General features: G+C 44.8%; 1 protein-coding gene across 4 annotated transcripts in view; it reads left to right on the top strand.

The window, feature by feature from the left end:
- FYB1 (FYN binding protein 1) overlaps positions 1-27,997 on the top strand; it is a 602,843-nt gene that overhangs the window by 397,054 nt on the left and 177,792 nt on the right. For all 4 annotated transcript variants that reach the window (XM_069221341.1, XM_069221354.1, XM_069221340.1 and 1 more), the window contains exons 5-7: positions 1,446-1,474; positions 6,879-6,922; positions 19,675-19,786. In XM_069221341.1, the coding sequence (XP_069077442.1) occupies positions 1,446-1,474; positions 6,879-6,922; positions 19,675-19,786 (185 nt within the window). The remainder of the gene's footprint in view (positions 1-1,445; positions 1,475-6,878; positions 6,923-19,674; positions 19,787-27,997) is intronic.

Below are 27,997 nucleotides of genomic sequence, written 5' to 3'. Positions count from 1 at the left end.
GGCCCATCATATTAGTTTACGTTTTCGAGGGCTGTCGGTCCCTTGCTGAGCCTCCCATCACCAAAGAGTGAGAAACCTCTTAGTTCCCTTATGCATATATACTGTGCTCAGTGTGCACCGATAGCAACGTATAGGGGTGGGAATCTGGGTAATAGGGGATCAGAGTAATCTTCAAAGGGAGGAAATTCATTTTTGTTAGAGAATATTATTAGCCCTTCAAACAACTCCCAGCTTTATATGCCACAACCAACTGGGCGTGGATTTTCTATGTGATGTTACTGGTAGTCAGAGGGTTCTTCTCTGGATTTCAATTTGGAGCTGGAAGAAGCAGTGATTTCAAAAGAGATTATTTTAGACTGGTTGACATGTGATAGGGACCGTACTATTGCCTGGTTAGCCTATGTTAATATATCTCTAGAGGTGATCGGTTTAGCAGATCTATTCTTAGATGGGACACAGGGTGCTTTCATTGGCAGACAGCGCGTGCAAGGCTTATTGCTGAAGCGTGCTAGAGTGGAGAGGCCTCGGGCCGAAGAGCATAAGTCAGTTGTTAAGAACTACTTACATTTTAACGCTGGCGATATCCCCACCAACTACCTGTGGAATGGTAATAGAAGCTGGCGAAGATTTTTATGGTTTAGCTTTCAGGCAGCTACTGTGAATTACCACCTTTGTTTTCCGAGTGGGTTTCAGGCAAAATTGGAATCTTTGGTATGTCCACGCAGAAACTCGCAGAAACAAACTATCTTGCAATCTCTTTTTTTCTGTGAATATTATAAAATGTATACCAGAATATTTCTTGTACCTTTGCTGAAGCGCAAGAATCTTTAGAGTTGTTTATCAGTTTATCACTTTTCGTTAGATCTGTTAGATGATGAAAAATCTGAATATGTGTTTATGTATATGTCAGGCTGCAGTTCGTTTGAAGTTGGTGCTTCAAGGTTAGGCTATACGCTGTATTAGATGCTTTTAACTGTTTAATTTGATTATGACCATTGTATGGTTTGATGTTTTTGACTTTGTTCGTATCCTACTTGCAGTTATGGCTGTTTGCAGCCAAATAAAGATGTTTTGATTGATTGATTGGTTGATTGAAAAACTAAAAATTATAGTTCTTCAAGTATCCGCAAGTCAAGAGGTGCAACAGTAGTAAACCTCTAGCTCCTTCATACATCGCCTCCAATAATCATGGCATGTGGGTAGGCTACATTAAGGTAATCAGAGTGTTTTTAAAATATATTCCTAAATTTTACACATCTAATAATATCAGCGTGTATGAAATACCTTAGTGCCTTCCTTGTAAAAGATAAATGGCCAAACACAACAACGAAGGCCGTTCACTTTTATACGGGGCAGCAAGGGACTTATTTTCGCGCTGCTGGTAAGATCCGATGGTGGTGAACTCAAATTGGCGATTTGGTCATTCTCTGTTTTGTTCATTTCAGGTAACTCATTCAACAGCACCGGAGACGCAGTAAGTCGCATCCTTGATTTTCTGTTATGTAACATGTCAAACAAAACGTAAATGCCGAAAGTGTCAACTTTGTTGACGTCAAAGTTAAGTTCCAAATATGGACGTTGTCTGGGAGGAAATTCTAGAAGGACCGCAGGATATCTCCTCATCTAAAGTACAAAGGACAAGGGTCTTTGGGGCCTCACAGTAGTGCTGTGCTTGCATGGACCAGTGAGAACTAAAGGCCATTTCACTCTTGCACTGTCAGCAACCTACCAAGCGCTTCTTCGTCCACCCTCACATGTGCAGGGCGCCAGTCTAGCAAGGGTCTGAGCCATGATCTGATGGGATCAGCTGACAGGTGCTTGTTCACCTTTGGGAACCTTCAAGAGCATAAGAGGAGCCTGGGTTGCAAACCCCTGCTCAAAAGTTTGGTTTCCTTCCGCCTATCTGGGGTAGGTGGAATATGGTCCTTTTAGAGATTGTGTTGTTTGGCTGAGGTTGCCAACCTTGATTCCTTTATGCTCTTCCGGTTCCTTCCAAATTCACGAGGCATATTTGTACCGTAGTTGGCAGTATCCCTGCCTTTGGAAGCAGGTGCATGGCTACTGCTCATTTCAACAACTCCTTTCCTTATCCACTTGTAATCGTTTTACTCATTTGACAGCATTTCTGCCTCGTGTTGCCTGGTATGTCAGTGTGCCTTTTCTGATTATTCCCCTTTTCTGCTGAACACACTCTCAGCGCCTGTGTATCTGCCCCATGTCACAGTCCTGACTATATTTACCATGTGCACGGCTGTCTCGTACTGCTCCCCATCACACTGCGAAGCACTGCACCCCGATACAAGATAATAGCACCTGATTACTCATGCATGACACAAAAAGGGCCCCCACATAGGATCACAACAAATACACATTCAACCAACCACACACTCCCTCATGGTATATCATGCTACGCAACTGAAAATGCACTTTAGAGCCCTGCATAGGGGTTTAAAGTTCTGTATAATTAGTAAGAGTGATCTCTGTTAATTATGTTGGTGACTTTATGGTTTTTTATCTTGGTTCACAGATATTTATTGTTACAGTAACGAGACTAAAAGCCTAATTTAGATCTTGGTGGAGGGGAATAGTCTGTCACAAGCATGACGGATACCAGGTCCACCTGATTACGATCACCATAGGATATCATGGGATTGTAATATCCGTCATGTTTGTGAAAGAGTATTCACTTCCGTCAAGACCTAAATTAGGCTCTGAGACCTTTTAATTGTACATATTGTGTCACTTGAGCAAATACTCATTTTATTGTATTGTAAGTTTTTACTTATTGCTTCTTTTATGGTTTTTAAAGTAACCGAATAAAGAATTTTGAGCTGACTATCCTACACATTTTGCAGCTGAGCACTTTTCCTCCCAGTTCTCTTCAACTGTTTATTTGTATTTTTCCAAGGCATTTAGAATGGGTTAAATTTTAATCGAAACTTACAACATCTGAAGTGATGGCTGAAAGCACAGCCAGAGGACTGGAACAGTGGCAAGCAAAGAGAAGCAACAATTACTCATACACTTTGATACAGACATTTTGTTGCACTATTGTAATATGCATTTATGGAGCTAGAAAATCCAAATACAATGAAATTACTTGGAAGCAAATACGATCAGGTGTGCAATCAATGCATGCATCATTTGACCTTTGGAGATAAATTTATTCATTTAGTGAGTCCATTAAGAGCCGATATGGAAGGGATTCACATTGATGCATTGATAACCATTTCACATAGCTGGAGTCTTGATTCGTATAATCACAATTAATCTTCATAGCAAAGATGTCGCCTCACTGCCTCTTCTAAGAAGCGTGCCACATTATAACATTCACACTCATTGGCAAGCAATTGCAGATATTAGCTTGTGTGGTGACTAAAACATGTCGGACAATTTTCTCAGGTGAACTGTAGAGTTCTGGATGACTCAAGTTGGTAAAAATTAATTTAATACACCTGAGCCAAGGGATCTTGTGGATTGTTACAATGTTCTTACAGTCTGAAAAAATGCCTGATTCAGAGTCAGCTCATTGTTTAGCCACACTGAGAGCCAGCTGAGGAGGGAGCGAATGACTAAAAGATCGGAAATATAACTTTCCCCTAGTTCTTCATGTAAAATATGAGGGTGTGGAAGGGAGAGTAGACACCTCATAATTTTCTTTCTCTATGATCTGTAGCTCAGTAGCCCCTCTATACCCCAGTTGTTGCTGCCATAGTTTCATAGCTTACCATCGGTATACACCTGGATTGGTAAATCTTTAGCATAGCCTGAATAGGCTTTGCTCCCAACCAAATGGCAAAGTCGAATACAGAAGGGACCACTCTAGAAAGAGTGATTTTCACTCTTACCAAGGGAGCCCAGGATCCATTTTCCCCAAACGGTACACCAAGATATGAGAACAACTTAAATCTACAGATATTGTTACCTTAAATGGAGCATTTCCCCTGGTGTCCCTTCCTCGACAGCCCACTACCATTGTATGGGATTTACTATATTTGGTATTCAACGTAAGGTCACTCATGTAGCTGACGAAAGCTTCTAAAAGGGGGTTTAATCCCACCACGGTACATGTTATCAATACTGCATCATCAGAGTAGAGGAGGGCTGGGATGAGATACTGGCCTGTGAGTGGGATGTCCTTACATGCATCAGGAACAGTTGAGCCCTTGTTGTTGATAAACAGTGTAAACAGCAAGGGGGCAGAATACATCCCTGTCTAACCCCACTTTGGACACTAAATGAGTGGGATAGCTTGCCCCTCGTATCTGACAGCGGCAGTCAGGTCCCTCTGTAGCTAATGTAGGAAAATTTACTATTTTGCTTTCTATACTCATGCTGATAAGGACTGACTGCAGCTTTCTCCTTTAAATGGAGAGGAAAGGTCCATAAAAGCAAGATGTAGTGTAGGATAGTCAGCTAAAGGAGAGGCGTTAACTTTCAAATTGATATCAATGTCTGCCATGCAATATATTTTTTTAGTAGTGGTAGAACCGACTGGGTTGATTTGCACATGGAGTATTGGCCAGCAGTTTTGAAACATGTACAACTTACTCTGTAATTTCAGAGATAATGTAAGTGTGTCTTATGTTGTAGGAGTGAGTTATCTGTGGTTGTTTGTTTGGCTAAATGTGCACTGACTTAGCTCTACATCAGGGTTCACAGCATCCAGATCCACTGCTGTAAGAAAGGATGCCCTCCATATCCATACTTGTAGTACTGGCAGCATGGATGAGGAATTGCAGATTTTTATTTGAACCAATGTGCTGTTTATGGCAACCCTCCGTTACTCAGAGGGAGGCAGGATTCTGATTGGCTATGTGTTAGTGTAGGAAAAGGCCTCTCTTGCATATAGGACATATAAATGTTAAATGTTAAAGAGGTCCTTATAGTGATTTGGACCTAGAGCTATTTTCACTGTAGCAGGGTTAGCTGTTCCGTAGGAAAGCATTTGAATACAGTATTACATTTTAAAACGTTACCTCCACCTAGGAAACAGTTACAAAGTTCATTCCTGGACTTTTTTTTTAAATCTGTTACCAGTCCAACCTTGTCCGACAGCTGTCTGTCCTCATGGATTCCCTCTGAGCCACAGCTGGATGCCTTGTTCTGCTGAAGATTTTTTAGTTCCTATTCAGAGAGTAAGTCAGAAGGTAAAACTTCCATCTGGCACAAACCGGGTTTCCGTATTCAACCCATGCTCCACAAAGTCAGCCTTAATTTGTGTTTAGGTCCCAGTCACCCCCAACCAGATGACCATGGTTGGCACTTAACACTTTATGTCACTATTTTCATTTTATAAATTCATATCTCCTGTTCCCCTTATTAGTTTTCTGTCATTTTGATGTCATTTCGTTCATGAAATTATTCTCTGTTCTTATAATTTGGAGTGGGATTTTTATTGGTATTAACTGTTTTGGTACTTAGAAGTGTTTCACACATTTTTAAAGTTAGGTCTGTCTGCTCTGTGCCATAGCTACCGGAGGTTGAGCTCAGGTTTAAATTACTGAAATTTTTACTGGAACTAAGAAGAATGGTGACATTATTACTAGTGGTGGACTACCATCCTCCTTAACTATAATTCACTTTCTCACAATTAGGAACAATGAAATGTAACTACAAATTGATGAAAAAGTACACTGGGCTCAAATGTCTGGAATTCTCATCTATAGCTCCCACAAACCTTCTACCCAAATGTATTTAAAATGTTCTAGTACATAATATTCTTTTCTTTGACATTTTCAAAGAAATTAAGGTAGTGTGTCTTGGATTCGTTCTAGATTTGACACAGAATGTAAGGCTATAAGTAAGTCCTTAAAGAGAAGTGCAACTCTTTTGTCAGTCCTATCTTGATTTTATGACAAAATAACCTGGGCTCAACTTTTTGAGATGCATGCTCAAAAGGAATGGTGGGATGTACTGTGTAATACTATAACAACTCATAAAGACAGCACTGGAAAGACAGCCCTACCTCTGGCACAGGGTCAGTATATTACATGTGATATGCCATATAACAAAATGTTACAACCACTACATCGACCTAACCACAACATTGCATGATATGTCCATTTAGGTAGATGTGGAGTTAAGAATAGTATAGTGGTAGAAGATGTAGGTAATTCAGTTCCTTTTGTAAATTGATATTTAGCCTTGATATATAGACATACAACCCTTGCTTCCAAGACAGGAATGATCTACCTCTGTCTGAACTCATGATGGAGGTGGGCTCCTCACAATCTCATGTAAGCTCTTATTTGAGGTATGCTGACAGGACACAGAGGGAGATCTTTCTCAGTAAAAGTTACAAAGCTGAGGAATTATCTCCTGCTTAATTTACAGAAAAAATGCATCTATCACACCCATCAGGAACTAGCTAATCATTGTTCTGTCCGCAAGCCGTAGCATGCTCTTAGTGTCAGACTGCAATCTGCTGGTTTACATGAGTGCTTGAAGAGCCCGTGGTGAATGGAGTGTGCTATAAATGTGCATTCAGGGATTCAAACAATATGGTACCCATCCCTCACTTAATGACCACTCAGGACAGAGAGATGCTAGCAAAAAAGATATTAAGGAGGACATCACATGTTCTAGCATAATCAGAAGTCGCCCCCCTCAGGTTTGTTAGTAAAATCTGCTGCAGAATCTGATACTGGTCTGGATTTCAAAATTTGTGTCACATGAACTTAAATTAATTCTGTTCTAAATATTTTTAACCTCTCCAATTGCAGGCATTGTTTTTTCTGTCATTGGAGGCATTCAAGTACTGCTTGCACCATGATCATTTACTAATGTGTGGTGTGTCATTTCATTTCAGTTCCTATCTGTGTTTTCAGTAACTATGAATCCATAATTAATTGCTTTATTTTGTCTTATTTTTCCAGAGTGGAGATTATGATGATGAAATATATGAAGGGATAGATGAAAGGTATGTTCATCCAGTGTGTATGTATGTGCCTGTGGTTGCTTATATAGGTACACATGCACATTATGTACTTTCAGTTATGAATAGCCCCAGTTATATCATGATTAAGAGACAGTCAACTGTGCTATCTGTATCATTACTAATTGCATAACATTTTAACCAATAGTTTTAAGTTCCATTATTCTGGGATTGCTTTGGGTGTCTGTTTCCAGATTTGACTGTACTGAGCACACAGTTCACAATGCTAGTACCTACACTGACTGATTCTTATTACTTTGCCTTAGTTTTTGTATTCTTTTGGGGATCAACTTGAATAAGTACCCAGGCAAGGTTCTGGGGACATCAGGTGCAATGTACAACTAACTCTGTTTCCCAAAGTTGTCTGGCATAACATGTTCACAAATACGTAACCTTCTTTTAGGCATCGCGGAAGTCCTTCAGGGCAGGTTCTCTGTGACCTAGAGGTCCACTTACCTAAAATGCTACTGTCAACCTTGTCTCCATAGAACTAGTCCTCACAGTCAAAATGTTGCACTTTCTTTCTGGATTCCAGCACTCCAGTTTAATGGACCATCAGTACAGTCAGTTGTTTCACATTAACACATTAGCACTTCCAAAGCATCAGTTTCCATGACCCAAAAATCCTTGGCAGGCAGGCAAACCTACAAAGTAGTCATTCTGATAGAACTCCTTTGGATCCCATTTCCAGCCTGCAACATCTTCAAAAGCAGCTGCATCATTCACAAAGCAATCACGATCAGCACCACAGCTCATCTTGCAGGCAAGCTCACCATCTCTGGTGGTTCTTGGCACACCCACCACCAGGACAGACTTCAGACCAAGAAGTGTAAAAAGGGAAACAACAAGGCAGCAGCATTTTTTCATCTGTGCACCCAGGATCAGGAACAACATCCCTGTATCCATCAGGACCACATCAATGCTACTCCGATTTAGGAGAGAGTTCAAGACACATCTCTTTAAAGAACACACACCTCTTTAAAGTACACCACGTCGCAATGCATTAACAGTCCAAAACAAGCTATTTCTCCTATCACTTATTGACTGTATGCTTGTTTTTGACCCTGTACAGTGCTCAGCTGCCTTTTGGCTGTGGTAACGCTATAGAAGTACCACATACAATACAATAAATTACATTATACATAAGATTAATGTTTCGGGAGCCTAGTTGAGGAGATGGACAGAATTCAGTCCTTAAACAATTATTCTCCAAAAGACATATTCAGGTGTAGAGACTTAACAGTTCCTGAAGTATTTGCTGGCCCTATTGAAAGATATTTTAATATGTATGGTAATCAACAACTGTATGTAATATTGGACTAAGAAACAAACAAATGTAAATTAAATGTCCAACTACCTTACTAGACTATGAGATCACTAAAGGTTTGTGTTCATTTGCTTTCCAGCACTTCATACCCCACAGGCACTTCTGGTTAAAATTGTGATAGCCTGTGCTTCGTGAACTGAAAATCCCTACAGATTTCATTTAAAGAGCAGCATATGAATTCCCCAGTGTCTCAAACTACCATGCATGGATTCCTGAGGTTCCCTGGATCCCTGATTTTTTCCTGGAAGTCATCCACTTAAATATTCCTGTATGATTATCCTTACCAGATGTTTTATTTATTTATTTATTTATTTATTTATTCAGGCATTCATCCATTCCTTTAGTGGTTCATTAAGACATTTGTAGAATTACTCATTACTCATTGAAGAGACTCTGGTCTCTTTTTACAGAGCCATGCCTACGCCAGCTGTTTAGGTTAGTGGATAAATAGATCTTTAATTGCTTCCTACATCTGAATAGATTCTGTTTCGTGCTCCGAGTGAGAGAAAGCGTATTCCAATATATAGGCCCTAAAATGGAAAAAGCGCGCACTCCCCATTTCCCTTACCTGTACTTGGGAGAGGCGACATACAACTGCAGTATATATTCAGCCACTGCTGGCAGATTTTACTCCAGGCAGGTGGGTATAAACTAATAGTCTTACCTCTCATGGAAAGCAAGTAATTATCCTAGGAAATACCTGTCCGATTGAAAATATGAGAAAATTGCAGCCTTATAGTTGTAGTTATATTTTGGATAAGAAGAGCCACAGTGCTACAGTATATACACAGGAAATACACATTACCCAGTGGTTTATTAAACTACAAAAACATACATCAGAACTAGGCAAATAACATATACACCTCCCTCACCTCGTAATGGTAAACGCGTAACAGGTCAGCTTGTATGCTCCTTTGACATTAACGTGCCATATGTACATTATGAATCTCAAAACACCTTTCACCACCTGCCTAGTGTGAAGACAGGTCTACAACATATTCACTAGAGGTTGAAACTGTTTCCCACCCCTTATTTTAATCTGGGGACCCACAACCATAATCTTAGGCGTCTACTATAGACGCCATGTTAAATTGGGGCATCAGTTCAACCCACTGTTATGTCTGGTGTCGTAATTACGAATAGGATGGAGTTGTCCAACCTTTGTGAAGTTTCCGCGGGTCAAACCTGCTGATATATACCATGAAAGAAGAGACTCGAAAAAAATATCAGAACAGGCAGAATTTGATGCCGAAAGCACCAAAATCCACATGTTATTCCCTATCTATTCTAATTGGGGAAACTCGTAATGGGTGTTCTGTATTGCATCCAATAAATGACAAATTCACAGAGTGTCATTATTTATGTGGTACAATAAACAAACAGTTTGAACACACTGTGTGCTTCTAATAGGCAAGATTGCTGCAGCCATGGTTTCTTAATATCACAGTTCACTCATTTATGCGTTTTGCAGTTGGTCTTTTGGTAATGAACACTCATTCACAGAATGTCACACACCGCTCGTGATCCTTGGCATGGTCACACTAGAAAGCATGCCACGCACACGCATGGGTATATTTTTTATGTCACGTGGACCCCATTTTTGATCGTACAGAGTTGCTTTGTATTTCCTGCTGAGGTGAGAGTTTTTCCAGTTATTTTTCAAATTGCCCCGAGGAAGGGATTCTGAACCCGAAATGCATTGGGACTGGTATATCCTTTAAAGAGTGGCATCACAAAATATCATGCAAATTGATTGATGAGCGGTCGTCTCAGACTTTTGTTAGATATAATTCTACATCACTCATTGAACAGAAAACCATGTATGTGTAAATGTAATAAAGAAGAGAACAAGGACTTTGAAGGACATTGATGCTTGGTATAAGCTTGGAATGAACATATACCAGAGGGTTGGAAGTAAAGAGCGTCTAGGTGCCGGCAATAGAGAGTCCTCATTGCCAGCACATGCAATGATGCAGCAATAAATAACACACCAATACCTTGGCAATCAAGGCCTCAGAGTCAGTACCACCAGAAATCACAGAAGAATGGGCATGTCTCCCAATCCAATGCCCTTCTTATCCACAGGCAAATCTGTCCTGTACTGTAGGCAGATCTAGTCAGACCACTGTCATTGGGCCCTGTAGCTCATGGTAAACCTTAATTCCCTAAGAATCATACTTTGCCTCACCTAAGGCAACCCAGGATCCCACCACCTTCCTTGCCAGGGCTTCAGGGACAGTCTCCATACTACTTGGAGAAATTCGGGAATACACCACCCTGTTTAGTGCAAATCAGGAGAGCTCTTATTGTGAGTCCGCTATGAATTTATACACTTCTTTCAGTGTTAGCAACCTTGAGATCAGACCAGCTGTCTAAACAGGCCTTCAGCTGTGGTAAATATACTGAAAATGTAGAACATATCCTTCTCACTCAGAGCATGCATGACAGGGCCTGATTAGCATAATTCGGGCTCATATCGAGACCAAATCTTGGAGTCCAAAAAGCTACATCTTTTGGAATTGTTATCAAGAAAGACATATTTTTCTCACACACACCATGGCATAAATGGGACCTGTTCATAAACTGCATTTTGTAGTACGCTAGTAGTACTACAGTACCCTTACTATCATAGTACCTACTATATGCTTTAACTGACCTATATTCAGATGTCTTTGCCTCTGTCTTTCCTATCTTATATGTACAGAGATCTCCTCCCCGACTGCAGAAATCACTGCACACATTGGTATACATTTTAGCAGAAAATGTGGGAGGTACGAGGGAGTGGCTGAAAAATGGGCAATATTTATAACTGAAAGGGAGTGATTTAGAGAGGAGTAAGGAGGTCTGTTTAATTTGTTTGAAAAGTCTACTAAAATAATTTTAATTTAATGTAATATATTTATTAAGAATGCAATTTAAAATGTAGTCCATGGTTCAGTAATATCTGTAGAATATTATTCTACATTTAAAATACAAAATTATGTAACATTGAAATTTACCTCTGTCCCAGTTATGGAGGTCTCTGCAAGTGGGCGGAACATAAAATATGTTTGTAAAGTCACTATTAGTAGTAACTTTCCAGTCATAATTAACATTTTTGCTGACTCCACCCCGTGTTTTAGGTGGTGGCGACATATGTCTTCACTTTTAAATGGTGAATAGCCAAAATGAGTATAGTTACTCAAGACTGTGAGAGTAAACTTATATGTGTAGATTTTTCTTCATGTGTAAGTTTATCTTTGTGAATTAGCCCTAATATCATATTGTTCCATCTCTGTGAGGCAATCGCTATTCAGTCTTCAAGACACAATTAGTTTATTTCTTCTCTATTCATAAAGCCTCTACCAGCTACTCTGCAATATCATAGTCAACATGACCACGATAGCCTATAGCAATTCTCTAAACCAGCTAGCATAGTCAGACGAGTTTAAACACATAAATCACATTGATACATAATAGGGTTAAAACATGAGAAGAACAACCTTGCTGTTTGGAGACTAAATGGTGTAAGTTAAATTAGGGGATGGATAAAAAGACATATAAAAAAACTCTTACCTCACGATTGTAAGGCCGTAATCAAGGTCAATACATTTTTTACATCCTAGGTCACATCACAATATTTGTTTGGTATATCACTTGTCTTTGCTCTCGTCGCAGAGATTACTGTAGTTACTATGACCTTGACAATGTTTTAGAATTCAGTGGACTTCTTTCAATCAAAGTTGCCTAAAATAAGAGGGCCTTCAGGTGACAGGTAAAAATCGAAGGGACATCGCTAATATGGGTGGTTCTGATTGCACGTCTGATGCCTACCCCGATAGGCCAATCCACCAGCTCTTCCTTTCTCCTGTACTCCTGTAGGAGGCTGGCCTGGTTTATAGTGGGTACCTAAGGTACTTACAACGTATACCAGGTCCAGTTATCCTTTATTAGTGAAATGTAGGCAGTGTCTAGAAGCCAGGCTTTCTAGAGTAGCTGTAGCCGAGCAGCCAAGACTTATCTAGGAGACATGCAAAGCTCATGCAATACCACGGTAGTCAGACAGTACTCACACACATGAAAGAAAATACTCAGTGTTACAAAAATAAAGGTAATTTATTTTTGTGACACAAAGGCCAAAAATACCATAGATATTATACACACTTTGGAGGTAAGTAATACACAAATTATATACCCTAGTATGCAGAAATGTGCATAAAACAGTTAGAAAAGAGTGCAATTAGTGAAAACCACAATAGTTAGAAATGGGCCTGGGGGGAACACAAACCATATACTAAAAAAGTTGAATGCGAATGTTGGTTTCCCACCTAGGCTAGTGTAGTGTGTAGAGGGGTGCTGAGAGTATTAGAAAACACCTAAGGTAAGTAGTAGAACCCAACCCAGAACCCAGGAAAGCAGGAGTAAAACACATTAGCTTTCCTAGAACACACAAGAACATGAGAAAGAACATTATGCAACAGTGGATTCCTGGACCTGAAGACCTGTGGAACAAGGGGACCAAGTCCAAGAAGCACAGAAGAGTCCAGGGAGAACAGGAGCCCTTGCTAAACAGAATGAAGGTGCAAAAGAGGAACCATCAGTGAAGAACAACAGTCAGTACTGCACCCAAGAAGCCGGATGTGGGTTCCTGGTTGGTGCAGATGATGTCCCACACCGGATGGAAGATTGCAGTCTGGTTTGCATAGCTGGATTCTGCCAACAACCCTTGGCAAACGCAAAGCTCGCGGTTAGCGGAAAATGGCGCTGCCCGGGACCAGGAGGGACCTGGTGGACTCTACCCAGGAGGGGAAGTCAGAGAAGGCTCTCAGCAACTCAGAGGGCTCACAGAAGACCAGGCAACACACAGAAGAGTCCCACAGCAAGAGGATAAAGGAGGTGCAAAAGGAGACCCACGCAGCACAACAACAAAGAATCCCGTGCCTCCAGAGAACTACTCAGGAAGCTGTGGGTCGCAGGATAGAGTGCTGGAGGCCGGAGCTGCACGGTGCAGCGGTGCAGAAAGAACTTTGTGGAAGGATGCCAACATGCCTTGGCAACTGCAGAACACGTGGTGCACATGGGTATTGTTTTGTGGGGGGAGGCAAGCACTTGCCTCCACCAAAGTTGGATAGCAGGCCGTCAGGACCATCGGTACCACTTCAGTCCACCACCCATGATGCAGGATCCACGCAACTCATCAGGAGAGGGGTCCCACACAGCCAGTCGTTGTTGCAGAGAGGTGCCTGCTGAAGCAGGGGAGTGACTCCTTCACTCCAAGGGAGATTCCTTTATTCTTCTGGTGCAGGCTGAAGACAGGATGTCCTCTGAGGATGCATGACCGGGAAACAGTTGCAGTTGCTGGCAGAAGTCGTCTTTGCTTCTTTGTTGCAGTTTGTAGAGTTCCTGAAGGGTCAAGATGCAGTTTCTTCGGTGAGAAGGTGAAGTAAAGGATGCAAAGGATTCCTGCTGGAGTCTTGCAATCCGAATTTGAAGAACCACTCAAAAGAGAGACCGTAAATAGCACCAAAAGGGGAATTGGTAAGCTAAACAGGTAAGCACCTATCAGGGGAGGGCTCTGATGTCACCTGCTGGCACTGGCCACTCAGATGCTCCCAGAGTTTCCTGCCAACTTGGAATCCAAGATGGCAAAACCCAGGGACCCTCTTGAGGAGCTCTGAGCACCACCCCTGGGGCGGTGATGGACAGGGGAGTGGTCACTTCCTTTTCCTTTGTGCAGTTTCATGCCAGAGCAGGGACTGGGTGTCCCTGAACTGGTGTAGACTGGATTATGCAAGGAGTGCACCAAATGTGCCCTTCAGAGCATTTCCAGTGTCTTGGGGAGGCTACCCCTCCCAAGCATGTAACACCTACTTCCAAAGGGAGAGGGTGTAACACCCCTCTCCCAATGGAAATGCTTTGTTCTGCCTTCCTGGGCTCGAGCTGCTTGAGCAACAACAGGGCAGAAACCTGTCTGAGAGGTGGCAGCAGCTGATGCTGCCTGGAAAACCTCAGAAGGCTGAAATGGCAGTATTGGGGTCCCTCTAAGGAGCCCCCAGAGTGTATGTAACCATACAACCAATGTTTACAAAAGAATGGGGGTATGATTTCTACATGTTTGATACCAAACATGCTTATGTTCGGAGTTACCATTATGTAGCTGGACATAGGTAGGTGACCTATGTCCAGTACAAGCGTAAAATGGCGTCCCCGCACTCACGAAGTCTGGGAAAATGGACCTGGAGGTTGTGGGGGCACCTCTGCTAGTGCAAGGGTGCCCTCACACACAGGTACTCTGCACCCTGCCCTCAGGGCTGGAGGGCCTGCTGTAGGGATGACTTATACGTGACCAGGTGCAGTGTAAATGGCGGTGAAAGGGTGCATGCACCTTTTCACGAAGGCTGCAATGGCATTCCTGCAGAAGTCTTTGCATGGGCTCCCTATGGGTGGCAAAAGATATGCTGCAGCCCATAGGGATGCCATGGAACCCCAATGCCCTGGATACCTAGGTACCATATACTAGGGACTTATAAGGGGTCACCAGTATGCCAATTGTAGGTGAAATACTGGGTTACCAGTATGCAACAACCATAATTTGAGGGAGAGAGCATAACTACCGGGGTCCTGATTAGCAGGATCCCAGTATACATAGTCAAACACATTGACAAACAGGCCAAAATTGGGGGTAACCAAGCGAGAAAGAGGCTACTTTCCTTCACCTCCTGTGCTGTGGAGAAAGTTACAGCAGTACTTGATCAGTGCTTTAAAGGATAAGACTCCTGAATTGCTGAAACAGACTGCTAAAGTCTGTTAGACCTGACAGCCTTAGGGTCGTCACCCCTAACGTTTTGCCTGCCTCCCTCCACTTTTGAGATACTGTTTTTGCTGGTTTTTAGACTCTGCACACTTTACTACTGCTAACCAGTACTAAAGTGCATATGCTTTCTCCCTTTAAACATGGTAACATTGGATCATACACAATTGGGCCATTTAATTTACTTCTAAGTCCCTAGTAGATTGCACTATATGTGCCCAGGGCCTGTAGATTAAATGCTACTGGTGGGCCTGCAGCACTGATTGTGCCACCCACTTCAGTAGCCCCTTAACCGTGTCTCAGGCCTGCCATTGCAAGGCCTGTGTGTGCAGTTTCACTGACAATTCGACTTGGCATTTAAAAGTACTGGCCAAGCCTAAAACTCCCCTTTTTCTACATATAAGTCACCCCTAAGGTGTGCCCTGGGTAGCCTCTAGGGCAGGGTGCTATGTAGGCAAAAGGCAAGACATGTACCTATGTAGTTTACATGTTCTGGTAGTGTAAAACTCCTAAATTCATTTTGTGGTAGCTGCTGATCTGAAAGGAGTAGGAAGGTCATATTTAGTATGGCCAGAATGGTAATACAAAATCGTGCTGACTGGTGAAGATGGATTTAATATTACTATTTTAGAAATGCCACTTTTAGAAAGTGAGCATTTCTCTGCACTTAAATCTTTCTGTGCCTTACAATCCACATCTGGCTGGGCTTAGTTGACAGCTCCCTTGTGCATTCACCCAGACACACCCCAAACACAGGATACTCAGCCTCACTTGCATACATCTGCATTTTGAATGGGTCTTCCTGGGCTGGGAGGGTGGAGGGCCTGACACTTGCATGTCAAAAGATAGTAGCCTGCCCTCACGCAAAGGACTGCCACACCCGCTACTGGGACCCTGGCAGACAGGATTGAACTGAAAGGGGACCTTGTGCACTTCTATTCCACTCTTTGAAGTCTCCCCCTCTTCAAATGCACATTTGGGTATTTAAACAGGGCCTCTGACCCTACCAACATAGACACTTCCTGGAGAAGAGAACCTAAACTAGAACTTGCATCCTGCCAAGAAGACCTGCCTGGCTGCTCAAAGGACTCACCTATCTGCTTTCTGTGAAGGACTGCTGCCTTGCTGTTGCCCTGCTGCCTTGCTGCTCTCTGGCTGTGGTGAAGAAGTGCTCTCCAAGGGCTTGGATAGAGCTTGCCTCCTGTTCCTTGAAGTCTTAGGACCAAAAATAATTCATTTCCACAAGAAGGACTCCTTGTGCAGTGAAATTCGACGCACAGCCTGCCAGAAATGACGCACAGCCTGCACTGCGGTGAAAATGACAGCCTGACTTCATAATGAGAAGATCGACACAGCGCCAGCGTAGTGACTGGAAATTTGACGCACAGCCCTACCGGATCGACACACAGCCGAGCCGGAACGACGCAGCCCAACTTCCAGAGAGGAATCGACTCAGCACCTGCTGTGCGGTAGAAAATTCGACGCAACGCCCACCGGATCGACGCAGCCCCTGTGACTTTGTCCTGTCAGCGGCAGAAATCTATGCATCGTCTCCGGGGTGTCTGAAAACCCCACAACCCGAAGAGGATCCACAACCGAGTGCCAGAAATTGACACACAGCCGTCCCTGCGTAAAAACTAAATGATGCATCGCCGTGGGCGGCCCGAGAAATCGACGCACACCCCTTTGTTTCCACGCATCTCCTCCTCTGCGGGCCTTTGCTGACATTTTTCACACGAAGCAGGTACTTTGTGCTTGAAAGAGACTTTGTTTGCTTTTAAAAGACTTAAGACACTTTATATCACTTTTACAGTGATATCTCAAAATAAACTTATTGCATTTTAATTGTTTTGACCTGCATTTATCCAGATAAATATTCCATATTTTTCTAAACACTGTGTGGTGTAATTTGTTGGTACTATATGGTGTTATTGTATGATTTATTGCACAAATACTTTACACATTGCCTTCAAAGTTAAGCCTGACTGCTCAGTGCCAAGCTACCAGAGGGTGGGCACAGGATAATTTGGATTGTGTGTGACTTACCCTGACTAGCGTGAGGGTCCTTGCTTGGACAGGGGGTAACCTGACTGCCAACAAAAGACCCCATTTCTAACAAAGTCCCTGTGAAAAAACATGAATATGGATCCTGCCTAATAGTTTCAATCTAGCAGCAGGTAAAGCCATAATTTGTGTAAATTGTTACTAAGCAACAATGTAGGCCTTGACCTGCATGGGTTCTTAGATGCCATTCAGTCTAGCTTTTGGTCATAAATAACCACTGAGAATAACCACTGGAAAATGATGGACAGCTTCTAATTGCCATCTACAAAGAAAACCTGGAAATCTAGGACATTTTTATAATCTTTCTACAGGTCTCATATTAAATCAGAAACAGCTGTAGCCCTGTGATCAGGTGCCACTTTTAAGCTATTGTTCCAAAATCTGACAACATTAGACTTTTTAACACTGTGTGTGAGTGTACCTCTTAGAAAATAAAAGTAGGGTTCCCCTCACACCCTTAGACATTCTATAACCCAATAAATGATATGTTTGTTGCCTTTGCAAGAACTATTTTCTTTATGAAAGTTGCTCTATAAATGAGCACACATAAATATTCTGGTAATTTTAATTAAACTTTTGTGACAATAGCTAGGCAACCTAATGTGATAAATGGTGATATGACAATCCTTCACTATAATTGTAACACGTGCAACGTGATTGTGCTTCATAAAAATAAGTATAAACATCTGTAAAATGTGTACCCTTTTGGACCCAATATACAAGATGAAAGACAAAGGATATCTCTTTTGAGGGGTACATTTTACAGATATTGGTGGCTTTAGGTTGCTTTATACATTACAGATAATCCCAACAACGGGCAGAGGAGCATTGAGCAAAGTTTGGTGATTAAATCAGCCAATACTGTTTAGTTTTTCCAATGTTGTCTAGATGGTCTTTTAAATGTTCTTCTGCAATTTGTGTGGTGCGTTTGACCCTAAGAACTGCTTCACAAGGCCCTTGTTAGGACACAGGGACGGCTCCTCTGCAATGGCAGAGGAGCGTTGCCCCACTGGCTAAGAGCCAGCAGCAGAAAAATAAAATGATACTTGTATATTGTTTTATTTTTCTGCTGCTGGCTCAGCCAGCATGTGAAGGGGAGGGTGGGGCTGGGCCTCGGGAGGGGGGATAAGGAATTGTGTGCACTAAGTGCGCATGTGTTTTTGGACGGCCTAAGACAGCCGCCCAAACACACATGCGCACTTAGGTTTCTCCAGCCGGACTGTGTAGAGAAACTGCACAGGCCCTGGGGTTGTGTCTGAGCAGCAGTCACTTCCACTCAGACCAATCCTGGCACTGCTTTTCTGCAAATAATGCTGGGATTCCAGAACAGGAGAGGCAGCTGGAGAGGACAGCAGGGAATTGTAAGTCTTTTTTTTAATGTATTACTCCCAGTCCGCGTGGTTGTCACCATCCTCCCCACCCTCCCCATGCTTTTTTGCTGCAGCCGCCGCTGTTAGGACAGGGTTTCATAGAGCATTATTCTGATTGAGCACGTACATTGAAGATGACATGATTAAGTTATTTGAGGTCTAGAGTCACGTATGTGTGTGTAGTTTTTCTTCTATTCCCCTTGCTAGATGAGGTAAAGCTGCAAGATCACCAAAAAGTAAGTCACTGGCTTGGCACAAGCCCCTGGTAATTACTATAGAATGTAGTCACATACTTGAACATCGGATCATGATCATGTCAGAAGACTTTGTTGCTGAGTGAACTAGACACTCTAGGCTTTTGGTGTGTGAACCTTGTTTCTCCTTAATGTAAAAAGCAAATACCTACAACCCCACCCATTGCCAGGAATACAGATGGCAGTGAGGCATTTTAAGGGAGTAGTTAATGTTATTGAAATATACTAACATGTCCAACAATTTCAATGTACCAAGGTTTTAAGTGGCTTGTGGAAAAGCTGCTGGTGTGACCATATATTATATGGGATAAAGTGCCCCCTGGAGTACATGATAAGGATATTTATTTTAAGTCACCTCGGAATTCCATAACCTTAACCTTCGGCCTCATTCCTCTAAGTGGTTATGGAACTCCTCGGTAACTTACAATGTCCTTATAATGTATGGCAGGGGGTACTTTATCCCCTACATTATGTTATCATCCATGAGTTTGTGACACAGTGTCTTGCTACATCAAGTTGGCACGGCTTCCATGCCGTAGGTAGACGCACCTGTATAAATGACAAGTAACAGTAAAAATAGCACTGAAATATTTTCATATTAAACTTTCTCCAAATATTTCAAAATAGTTATTCCGTACTTATTGCGGCAGCTCCACTAATCCTACCCCAAGCTGGAATATTTTCTTATAGTTTAGCATCAGGCATACAAATGGCAAGGTACCATTTTTCATAGTTTAGGCACACAAGAAAATAGGTTTTCCTGATTCTCTGAAACTGAATAACTTGAGGAAAAACTGCAGGTGTAACCACGCGACTCCTAACACTATTATTCTTTTGCGATTCAGTCGGAGATTTTTTGATATGTGAAAATGTTATTGGAGTACATCTGTGCTACTGACTTAAACAATGTATATGTATTTTACTCTGAAAAGCAACTCATGCACAAAAGAAGATGAGAAGAAGAGAGAGAAAGAAGACAAAAAAAGACAGGAGCAGGAAAAGAAAGAACAGAAAAAAGAACAAGAGATACGAAAACGGTTTAAAGTAAGGTCTAGTCCCTACGAATGTTGTTGTAATATTATATTTGTAATATAAACAAATCGTCTAGATGCGTACTCAATTAGACAGTGAAGCATAATATGCTACGCTAAGAAGTAATCAATGAGCTATTTAAAAAAAAAATGATTATAGGTGTAGAATGTGCATGGTGTTTTTTATCATAGAGCACTTCAAGACTCGTTGCCACCAGGTCGCAAAAGGACTGAATCATCGGAGCACCCACTCTGACTTCGTGCACACTCGTGCATGCCTTCTTGGGGTTACTGCTCTAGCGCCACTTTTGTGGGGACTCCTCACTACTTTCCTGGACTCCCCTTTGACATCTTTTCCCCTCGATAGCTGCATAGAACCAGTCATATTTCAGTGTACTTTCTGGGTGTGAGTTATGTACGAGGTACAGTGCAGCAATAATATGGCTCCATCTGCTGGCCGCATGAATTAATTACTGTGTGTTTAATGTTTCTTCGTCTTGGTAGAATAAATCAGGGTAAAAAGCAAGGATACTGTCAACAAGTGATGGGAAATGTACCTGGGTTTTGAGTTACTGGATTTTTCCTCTCTTAATATTAACTTAAAACAAAAATGTACGCCCCTAAAACGCTACGGCATTCAGAGTATATAATTCAGTATTCGAACTGAAATTGTAAATTAACTTAAACAATGAATGTTGTCTAGATTCTATATGTATGAGATGTGGTCTAAGGGCTAAACTACTGACTATTAATCCTTAAAATTTGAGTTCTAATCCTGGTGTCACCACTTGATTAATATTCGTGTGGTAATTGGGCAAATCGCATAATCTCCTGGTGCCTCAAATTGAAAAATATATCATGCATTATGCAAAAACCCCAATCAAACATTACATTGATGTACGGCCAACCACACCAACATGGCGGACGCATAATCCCGAGGCTCTGTCGGGGCCTAACAGAATCCTGCTTGAATCTACTCCCCCTTTGAGTCAATAGACTGGGCCGTGCAGAGGGATACTGAGGCGCCGACGGGGAGCAGCCGGCTGGCGCCTGGGCACTCGGAGGCGCCCGAGGACGACTTTAGGAGTGGACCTGGGCATGGTTGGAGGCCTAGCCCGGACGGGCCCACGAGACGCAGCGCCTTGCTGGGCCACGGAGGTGGGACGCTGATGCGAGGAGTGGCTCGCGCTCCCGGAGGGCTTCTGTCTTGCCCATGCCTGCCGGGCTGGCTGGAGTGTTTCGCCTGGCCTAAGGCGATCGGAGTGCTTCCGCAGCAGTGGCGGCCTAGGGCCGGGGCCTCCGGGCTGTCTTAACCCGCGGGCGCAGCAAAAGGAAAGGAGCAGGGTCCGGGGCCCGCAGAGGAGTGCTGACTTTGACCGGCACGCTGGAGGAGGCTCTGGGCTTATAGTGGTGATCCCTAGTGCGCAGGATTGACCTAGGAAGAGCGGCACCAGGGTGAGGAGTGGAGCAGCAGCGCTGTGTGGGGCGAGAGCGATAGGGCCTAATCTTGGGCCCGACCTGCCGTTGGATAGCTGCGGAGCCGCGGAGGAACCTCAATAGCTGCATTTTGGTGGCTTAAAATGAGACCCATGGAGGCACAACCGGACGGATGTTGCGGCACGACCCGGGGGAGAGCTATCACTTCTGGTAAGCCGGAGGCCTATACCGGAGAGGACAGACTGGGCTGCTGGGGCAGAGCCGACGCAGCGGCAACGAGGGAGAATCAGACTAGACCCATATCCCAGAGGCAAGCCGACCACAGTCCTAGGGGGAACCAGGGGAGTACACACTGAGTGGCAAATTGGCAGACTGTCCTGGGCCACAGTGGTGAGTTAGAACGCGCCTGTAGGTGAAAGACGGAGGCCCGCGGAACTGAACACACAAGAGCACAATTCCGACTTGAATAAGGCCTCGTCTAGACGGCGCGGAGTGGAGGTGCCTGGCCTAGGGGCAGAGAGCAGTACCATACAACGCCACAACCGCCGGGGTCACACACATAGGCAAACCTTGGAAACAGTGACTGCGGGCGGAAGACGATTGGTTTGTTGTCACACCCTCCTGAGAGGCGCTCAGGCTGGAGGCCTATACTGGAGAGGACAGATTGGGCTGTGGGGGCAGAGCCGACGCAGGAGCACGGAGGGAAAATCGGTCTAGACCCATAACCTTGAGGCAAGCGGACTACAGCCACGGGGGGAACCGGGAGAGTGCACTGAGTGGCAAATAAGCACCCTGCCCTGGGCCGCGGTGGTGAGTCAGAACGCGCCCGTTAGCGAGAGACAGAGGCCCGCGGAACTGAACGCACAATCCTAACTTGATTAAGGCCCTGCCTTGACAACGCGGAGCGGGTGTGCCTGGCCTGGGGGCAGTGCGCAGTACCATACAGCGCCACGACAGCTGGGGTCATACACATAGACAAGCCTTAGAAACAGTGCCTGTTCGTGGAAAACGACTGGCTTGGTGTCACGATCTCCTGAGGGGCACTCCTGCCACTTCACTGAAGAAAGACAGGACTGGGGCGGCGCCTGATTTGTGCCGAAGATTGGTGCACCCCTAGTCCGAGCCATTACAAAGAAACGCATTATCAATGCCGTGGAGAACAGCTGGAGGTGATCTTATAAGCCTAGGGACGAGGCACTGAGTAATCTCCCACCTGCCTGACAATTGAAGTACGATCTACATGTCCCGGATGACCACCAGGCACAGGGCAAGAGGCAAAAATCAGGGCCGTAACACCACCAGAGACTACTAAAAAGAGAAGATGGAGGACCCCGCACAATCCACGGTACAAACCACCATTGACAAAATCCTAGGTGCAATAGAAGACACAAAAACCACTCTGAGACATGACATCAACCAGGTAGTGGTCGAACTGGGTCTGCTGAGAGCCGACCACCACAAATTAGCAGACAGAGTGAAAGACACTTAAACTACACTGACAGAGCTTGCACCAAAACAAGATAACCTCGCCGCCACAGTCCTGCACCTAACTGAACGAGTGAAACAACTAGAACGTAGGGTAGAGGATGCAGAGGGGAGAAGCTACAGAAATAATATACGGATTGTGGGTCTTCCTGAGGGCGTCGAGAAACCAAATATGGTAGAGTTCCTTGAGGAATGGCTGCGCACGGTCGTGGCCCCGGAGCTTCTTTCGTCCTTCTTCTCCCTGGAGCGGGCACACAGAATCTCCTTGCGCCCACTGCCACCAGGAAGGCTACCAAGGGTGGTGATAGCCAAACTAATGCACTACAGGGACAGAGATACCCTACTCCAAAGGGCCAGAGAGTCTGGACCATTCAAAGTCTAAAATGCCACGGTAACGCTGTTTCCCGATTTCACTATTGAAGTGCAGATGGAACGGGCCTCTTATATGTCGGTGAAACGAACACTCCGAGAAGCTGGGATACAATACTCTGTTCTTTTTCCGGCCAAGCTAAAGGTAATCCTGAACGGCAAAACCATGTTCTTTCATACACCTGAGGAGGCATGGGAATGGCTGGAATCGAAGGGAATGGCGGACGGACCACGTGGCCAGGGCGAGCGCATGGCCCGCACGGGTCGAAGGGGTCAGAAGAAACAGCGAAACAGGAACATATCGTGGACAAGACCAACCACAGCCCAGAAGGAACTGGCCAGGATGGATGCACTGAATTCGGCGGCCTCCGTTTGTGGAGGCACTCCATTGGTTGATAGTGGTAGTGGAGACTCCGATCGTGCATCCATGTCCTCTGATGGGGGCTCCGATGGCCCGGGTGATGCGCCTAGGGTGACCCCACAGACGGCGTATGAGCTAGGTTAAATGGTCTACAACCTGAACGCGAGGTGAGGAGTGTCATGCGAATGAGGCCCGACGGACACGCATCCACCGCCCCCCACTAGTTTCTCAGCCACGAGACAGGATGGCGAGAACTTTAATGAACTTGCTGTTATTGCTCCGTTTTTGCAATGTGTTATGGGCAACCTACATTTTGAGAGGTGCCCCGGGGTCCGGGAATTGGGGTTTATGTTTGCACTTTTTTGATGGTGATGAAAACACTATGAATGTAGTACACAGTCATCCACAATGAGTAGTGGAGTAGGGGACACATAGGGGTGCGACAGAACTCAGTTTCACCCTAATTAATCTAGTATGGCTGAATACAACTTTCTGACCTGGAATATCAGGGGAATGGGATCGCCCTCTAAAAGGTACAGAGTGTTATCGTACTTGAAACGGCGGGGATGCACATTGCCATGCTGCAGGAGACTCACCTTACCACCTCCGAAGTAGACAAACTCCGGCGTAGATGGAGGGGACAGATGTTTGCTACCAAATACTCGGCCTACGCTAGGGGAGCACTGATATGGGTAAGAACAGGGGTCCCTTTTGAGGCCAAAGCTGTGGACATAGACCAGGAAGGCAGGTTTGTGGTTGTGGAAGGTATACTACATGGGGTTACAATTACCCCATGTATCTATGCACCCAACCAGGACCAGATACCCTTCATGCAGCGCCTATCGAGTCACCTCACGCGTCGGGGGGAGCTGCTATTAGCAGGGGATTTTAACTGTGCATTGGATACTGAGCTGGACCGCTCCACCCCACCACTGGCTGGAGCAACAACGCATAAGATAGCTAAACACTTGGAGGAATTGGTTCGGGGCTGGGGTTTGGTGGATGTATGGCAAGCGCAGCATCCGCAAGATAGGGACTACTACTACTTCTCACACTTACACCAGTTACACACCAGAATTGACAGGGTTATTTGCTCGGCAGCGATAGCACAGAACATGAGCCACACTGAATATCTGGGGCGCACTCTGACTGATCATAACCCACTACTTTGCGTATGGCGAGCAACTAGAGACAGACCCCCTATACCATTATGGAGATTGGGCCCAGCTGCTCTGGAGGACCAAGCATATAGGGAGACATTGCGTTCCTTTCTCACAGAGCATATCACCACCAACTCTGACTCAGCATCAACTAGAGGAGTGGAATGGGAAACGCTAAAGGTAGCAGTAAGGGGGCATTGCATGAGCTAGACTGTTGGGATTACGCACAATCCCGAGCGTGAGCTAATAGGTTTGGAGAAAACCATCCACGAAGAAGAAAAGAAAGAGAGCAGAACTGCCTTAGAATGCGATAGACTCAGAGAAGCAAAGGATTCACACGCTAGGACTGAGGAACAGTTAAGATGCCACAACACACAAAGGTACCTAACCTCAATACAAGCGGAGGAGGGCAGATCGGGGAGGATGCTAGCATGGTTGGTGAGACCTGGTGGAGAGGGGATGCCCACAGTGAGCGTAAAAGATGCGAAGGGACTACATAAACATACACCTAGTGAGGTCAATGGAGCCTTTAGGGAGTACTACACCTACCTGTACAGACAACCAGAGAACCAGGAAATCGAAAGGTTCAGGGATTACCTGGGGGCATTACCATTGACCACTCTGACAGAACAGGAGGGGGATAGCCTAGGGGGACCAGTGACATTAGAAGAGGTAAAAGAGGCCATAGAACAGCTGGCGTCGGGGAAGACCCCGGGTACGGACGGTCTCCCAATGGACTTCTATAAGAAGTATTCCGCACTGCTGGCTCCCAGACTAGTTGAAATGTATGCGGAGGCTCTCCAACGGGGTTCCTTACCAGGGACAATGAGAGAAGCTTTAGTGGTCCCCCTGCCCAAACGGGGTTCCTTACCAGGGACAATGAGAGAAGTTTTAGTGGTCCCCCTGCCCAAACGGAACACAGGTGAGCTCTCAGTGACAGACTTTCAACCGCTGTCAATGTTAAACTGTGACTTTAAAATTCAGAGTAAACTATTGGCCAACAGACTCCTCAGCCACATCCCCAATTTAATACATGAAGATCAAAATGGATTTATCCCAGCGCGAAGCACCTCCCTAAATTTGAGATGCCTGTTTAATCTTTTACATATGCCGCAAGCTGCAAAGCCCGATGGGTCGACACTGTTGGCAATAGATTTTGAAAAAGCCGTGGCTCGATACGATGGGATTTCCTGCGCTCTGTGATGCTCTAGATGGGGATGGGTGAGGGCTGGGTGCGTTGGGTGGATCTGCTATACACGAATCCCCTAGCGCGAGTGAGAACAGGTAAAATAATTTCGGAGACTTACCCTGTACACAGGGGGACTAGAAAAGGATGCCCATTATCCCCCTTGTTGTTTGCCCTGGCAATCGAACCACTAGCAGCCCGGTTCCGTATAGAGGGAAGTGGGCACGGAGTGGAGTGTGGACAAACTGAACACATCATCTCACTCTATGTGGACAATGTATTAATTTATCTGAGAGATGGTGAGACTGGTTTACCAAGGGCGTTGAGAATATTAGATGACTTTGGTGCTTTCTATGGACTCCGTCTTAATCGTGGTAAGACCTTTGTCTTTCCCATGGTAGAGGGCAGTGAGCGATCCTCCTCTTGCCCTGGGGATGTGGTGTGGGCTCCACGCACCTTTAAGTACCTTGGAATACAGGTGTTTCACGACTTAAAAGACCTCCGCGAGGGTAATTTGGGCAAGGCGTTGCGTTCGCTCCGGTCCTCGGTGAGATTCTGGAGATCACTCAGACTAACCATATCAGCTAGGGTGTCCCTTTCTAAGATGATCATGCTCCCACGCCTTCTCTACTTCTTTGTCAACCTCCCGTGCTCGTGCCTTCGACATGGTTTCACGAACTAAATACACTTCTCAGGGATCTGGTGTAGGATGGAGGCCGGAGGCGCACATCTCTATCGACCCTGACTAGGCCAGTACTCATGGGGGGTCTGGGAGTACCGGACTTTGAGCTGTACTACCTGGCCTGTCAACTCCAGTGGACAGCAGGATGGCTAAGGGGAAGAGGCCAACTGGACAGATGCATTGACACTGGAGTGCAGGATATAGGCAAGATACTAGCACACATGATTGCTCGAGGTGGAGCACGGGGGGAGGAAAGTGCCCTAATGAAGGTTGCGGCAACCTGCTGGAAACGCTGCTCAAGACGAGTAGGGGTGGAAGTAGCTTATTCAGCAGCCCTTCCGTTAGCAGTACTGGTGCAAACCTCCCCAGATAAACCACTAATTGGCCACGGGCTGGGAGTCCGGGCGCGGGCCGGGGTACAGACAGTTGGAGATTTCTTCCAGGACGGGATAATGAGAACTTTCACAGACATGTCTGATAAAAATAATGTCCCGGGCGGGAGGTTCCTGTCGTATCAATACCTAACATACCGCATAAAATCACTCTGGGACACTGTCAACGCGGAACCCGAGGTTCATAAAATCCTTCATTACCTCCTAACACAGGGTGATGAATCCCACTTGGTAGCTAAATTATATAAGGCCCAAATGGAATGCTCCATGATGCCATTACAGGCGTTAAGAGAACGTTGGGAAAAAACTCTAGGGAAAGACTTAACAGATTTGGCCTGGAAGAGAGCACTGTCCTACCCCAAGATGGTATCACGAAACACACGACTGCGCTATATCCAGTACAACTACCTACACAGGACGTACCTCACCCCACATAGACTAAATATCATTTACGGAGACGAAACTAGAGCATGGCCCAGGTGTGGGGAACTAGATGCGGATCTGGACCATATGCTGTGGCGGTGCTCCGAGATCAGACATGCCTGGGGAGAGGTGCTAGACAAGCTGGGGTCGCTGCTGGAAAGGGAACTGGATCAATCCCCAGCGGCAAGTCTGATGGGACTGTATGCCGGGGCAGCGGCTGGATCGGAAAAAACAAGATTCTTAGACCTGGCTCTGGTACTATTTAGGAGACAGATTGCCATTAGATTGAAATCTTCTGAAAAGCCCCCCTCTAGAGATCTGGAGAAGAGATGTCTCGAGGTGGGTGAGAGCTGAACTTCAAGCACTAAGGCGAGAAGAGATGAAGGGGCTACGCCTGAAACCCATTGCTCCTGACTGGGAGGAAATCTTAGATAAATGGGAGCGGGAAATTCAAGAAAGGGGAACTAATGGAGAGACGACAGACCCTCCTCCTTAGAATAACAATCAGGAGCAAGGAGCACACAGTGGCAAGCTAGGTAGATAGGGGAAGAGAAAGCAGGTCTAGTAGCAACATAGTAGACACAAGAAGAAAGAGTCAGACTGCACCACAACATAATGGACCTGGTGGAGGAGTGAGCATAATGGCATCAGCACATTGCATGCACATGTAGAGACCTTTCCCCCCTACATTACTAGATTCAGTAATTAAGGATTAACTCAGATCTGAAT

Source organism: Pleurodeles waltl, chromosome 1_1 (genome assembly GCF_031143425.1).
Source record: "Pleurodeles waltl isolate 20211129_DDA chromosome 1_1, aPleWal1.hap1.20221129, whole genome shotgun sequence".
Taxonomy (NCBI): Eukaryota; Metazoa; Chordata; class Amphibia; order Caudata; family Salamandridae; genus Pleurodeles; species Pleurodeles waltl.
Note: the sequence above shows the minus strand (reverse complement) of the source record. Positions and strands in the feature narration are given on the sequence as shown.